The sequence below is a fragment of the Eimeria acervulina genome, genomic scaffold, assembly GCF_000499425.1.
Source record: "Eimeria acervulina Houghton genomic scaffold, Eah_scaff700, whole genome shotgun sequence".
NCBI classification, from domain to species: Eukaryota; Apicomplexa; class Conoidasida; order Eucoccidiorida; family Eimeriidae; genus Eimeria; species Eimeria acervulina.
Window position 1 is genome coordinate 1 of NW_013547193.1, and position 2500 is coordinate 2500.

The following is a 2500-nucleotide window of genomic DNA, read 5'->3' on the forward strand; positions in this document are numbered from 1 at the left end:
ATAATTTTCTACAGCATATATATAAACATATTCATATAAACATATATGTACATATACATATATATATTATATTATATACCTATATACAGACTCATAGAAGTATATACATATATATATATATATATATGCATATATGTATGCACACATATAAATAAATATATATATTATTTAATAAATTAATAAATTAATAAATTGTTCAATAAATAAACAAAGTTTGAAAGAGTATATTACCCACTGACAAATTATTTAATTATTTTATTTATTTATTTATTTATTTATTTATTTATACCTCGTCTATTGTAGCAATTGCTTTATCAGTTTGAGCGGTGAAGTCGTAGTGTTGAGCGAGCAGCAAATATGCGTAGAGCAGAGACGAACTAAGCTCAGAAGTATATTTTCTATTCTTTATTTCTTCTTTATCTTTATCTCTCCCTGCATTATTAATATCATTAGCATCAGCAGCAGCAGCACCACCTGCTGCTGCTGCTGCTGCTGCTGCTGCTGCAGGAGAAGCAGCAGCAGAATGAGAGTCTTCTCGTTTGTCTGTTTGATTTGTTGAACTTGAATTAATTTTATTTATATCTTTTTCTTCGTCTTCTAAAGGCTCTCCTAATGTCGGCGGTGTACATGTAAGATGAAGTAAATATTTTTCTAAGAGCGATTGAATTAAATAAACTTTATTTGCAGTGTACAGACAGCGCAAAGAAGAAAACAAAGAAACAATACCTTTACGCAGTCGCGGCTTTAAATATTTATTTAACATCATAACAAAATCTTCGCCGCTTAAAAAAGACAGACGTAAATAATTAACTAAAGGTATCGGACAGAACTCCTCTTCGATGCCTGCACAGAAATAAAAATAAATAAATATTCAAATAAATATATATATATATATAAATATATATATATATGTTTATAAACAAATCAATATACAAATAAATCAATATAAATATATTAATTAATTAATTAATTAATTAATTAATTAATTAATTAATTAATTAACCACTGATTTTTATATAAAGAAAAACAATTGGCTGAAAGAAGCAAAGAATGAGAGAAAAGAATAGAAATAAACAAATAAAACAAATAAATAAATAAACAGATAAACAAAAAAATAAACAAACAAATAAATAAATAGATAAACAAACAGACAAATAAACAAACAGATAAATAAACAAACAAATAAACAAATAAATAAATAAACAGATAAACAAACAAATAAACAAACAAACAAACAGATAAACAAATAATAAATAAATAAATAATATTTGCTTACGATCAAAGAACTTCGCAATGATATCTTGTTGGTGTTTGTTTGGCTCTCTAACAATCTGAAAGACTCGATAAATAAATTTGTTTTTATTTGTGTATATATTTCTTTTATTTGTTTGTCTGTGTGTCTTGATAGGAAATAAACTCGAACTAATAACTGCTGCTTCTGCTGCTGCTTGTTTATAAAATGACGATGTCAGCCAACCCCCTTTATCTTCTCCTGATGAACGAAGAGCCCCTGGCATTAAATATATTAGAGGTATATTATTATTACTATTATTATTATTATTATTATTATTATTATTATTGTTATTTTTATTGCTTTCAGCCTTTATATCCTCGTCTTTAGCATCACCTTCCTTCTTATTACTTATATTATTTATATTATTTATATTATTTATATTATTTATATCATTTGTTTTATTTGTTTTATTTGTTTTTTTGTTCGTCTCGTCTTCATTGGCCGGGCACTCAAAAATACGACCGCCAGCTAAGGCAGCCCTGCAAAACAAAAAAAACAGAAAAAAACTCTAAAATAATTTCATACAGTATATAATATAAATATAAATATAAATATAAATATAAATATATATATATATATATAAACTAGCATACACATATATAGATATACCTTGTATGGCTGTCTCTATACATATAGATACATATATATACATATATATATATATATGTATGCCAGCTAAGGTGCGTGTAAGCATACACTTCTGTATATAAACGCATATATAAACACAATATCAGCAGAAGCAGCAGCAGCAGCAGCAGCAGAAGCAGCAGCAGCAGCAGCAGCAGCAGAAGCAGCAGCAGCAGCAGGATCAGCAGTTTACACATTTAAGTATTGACGTGAGTCTGCTCTGCCCATGGAGGCATTAAAAGAGCAGCGCGGGAGAGCAAAGAGGCTTCGAATTTCTTCGTCTTCATCGCACGCCATCAAACAAAGCAGATAACTTTCGTTGTCTTTGTTGCTCTTCACCAGCTGCCTATACACCTCGCGCCCCCAGTCATAACGGCGCAAAAATATTGCAAGGCGACCCATCGCCTCCAGCAATGACGTCTTGTCTAACACACTCCTGAAGCATAAACCCTAAACCCTAAACCCTAAACCCTAAACCCTAAACCCAATATCCTAAACCTTGATTGAACCGAATGATCGGCATTCTCTTGGTTGCAATATCTGCTTCTTCAACTCCAAACCCTAAACCTTAAAACCCTA

The 2500-nt window shown here is 29.8% G+C and overlaps 1 protein-coding gene across 1 annotated transcript in view; it reads right to left on the reverse strand.

Moving 5' to 3' along the window:
- Nucleotides 1-2110: 2110 nt before the first annotated feature.
- The window catches only part of EAH_00046760 (LCCL domain-containing protein / F5/8 type C domain-containing protein, putative), a gene marked incomplete at both ends in the record, with an annotated part of 12827 nt that continues 12437 nt past the window's right edge, over nt 2111-2500 (reverse strand). Inside the window, one exon of the mRNA XM_013391514.1 lies at nt 2111-2357. Within this exon, the coding sequence (XP_013246968.1) occupies nt 2111-2357 (247 nt within the window). The remainder of the gene's footprint in view (nt 2358-2500) is intronic.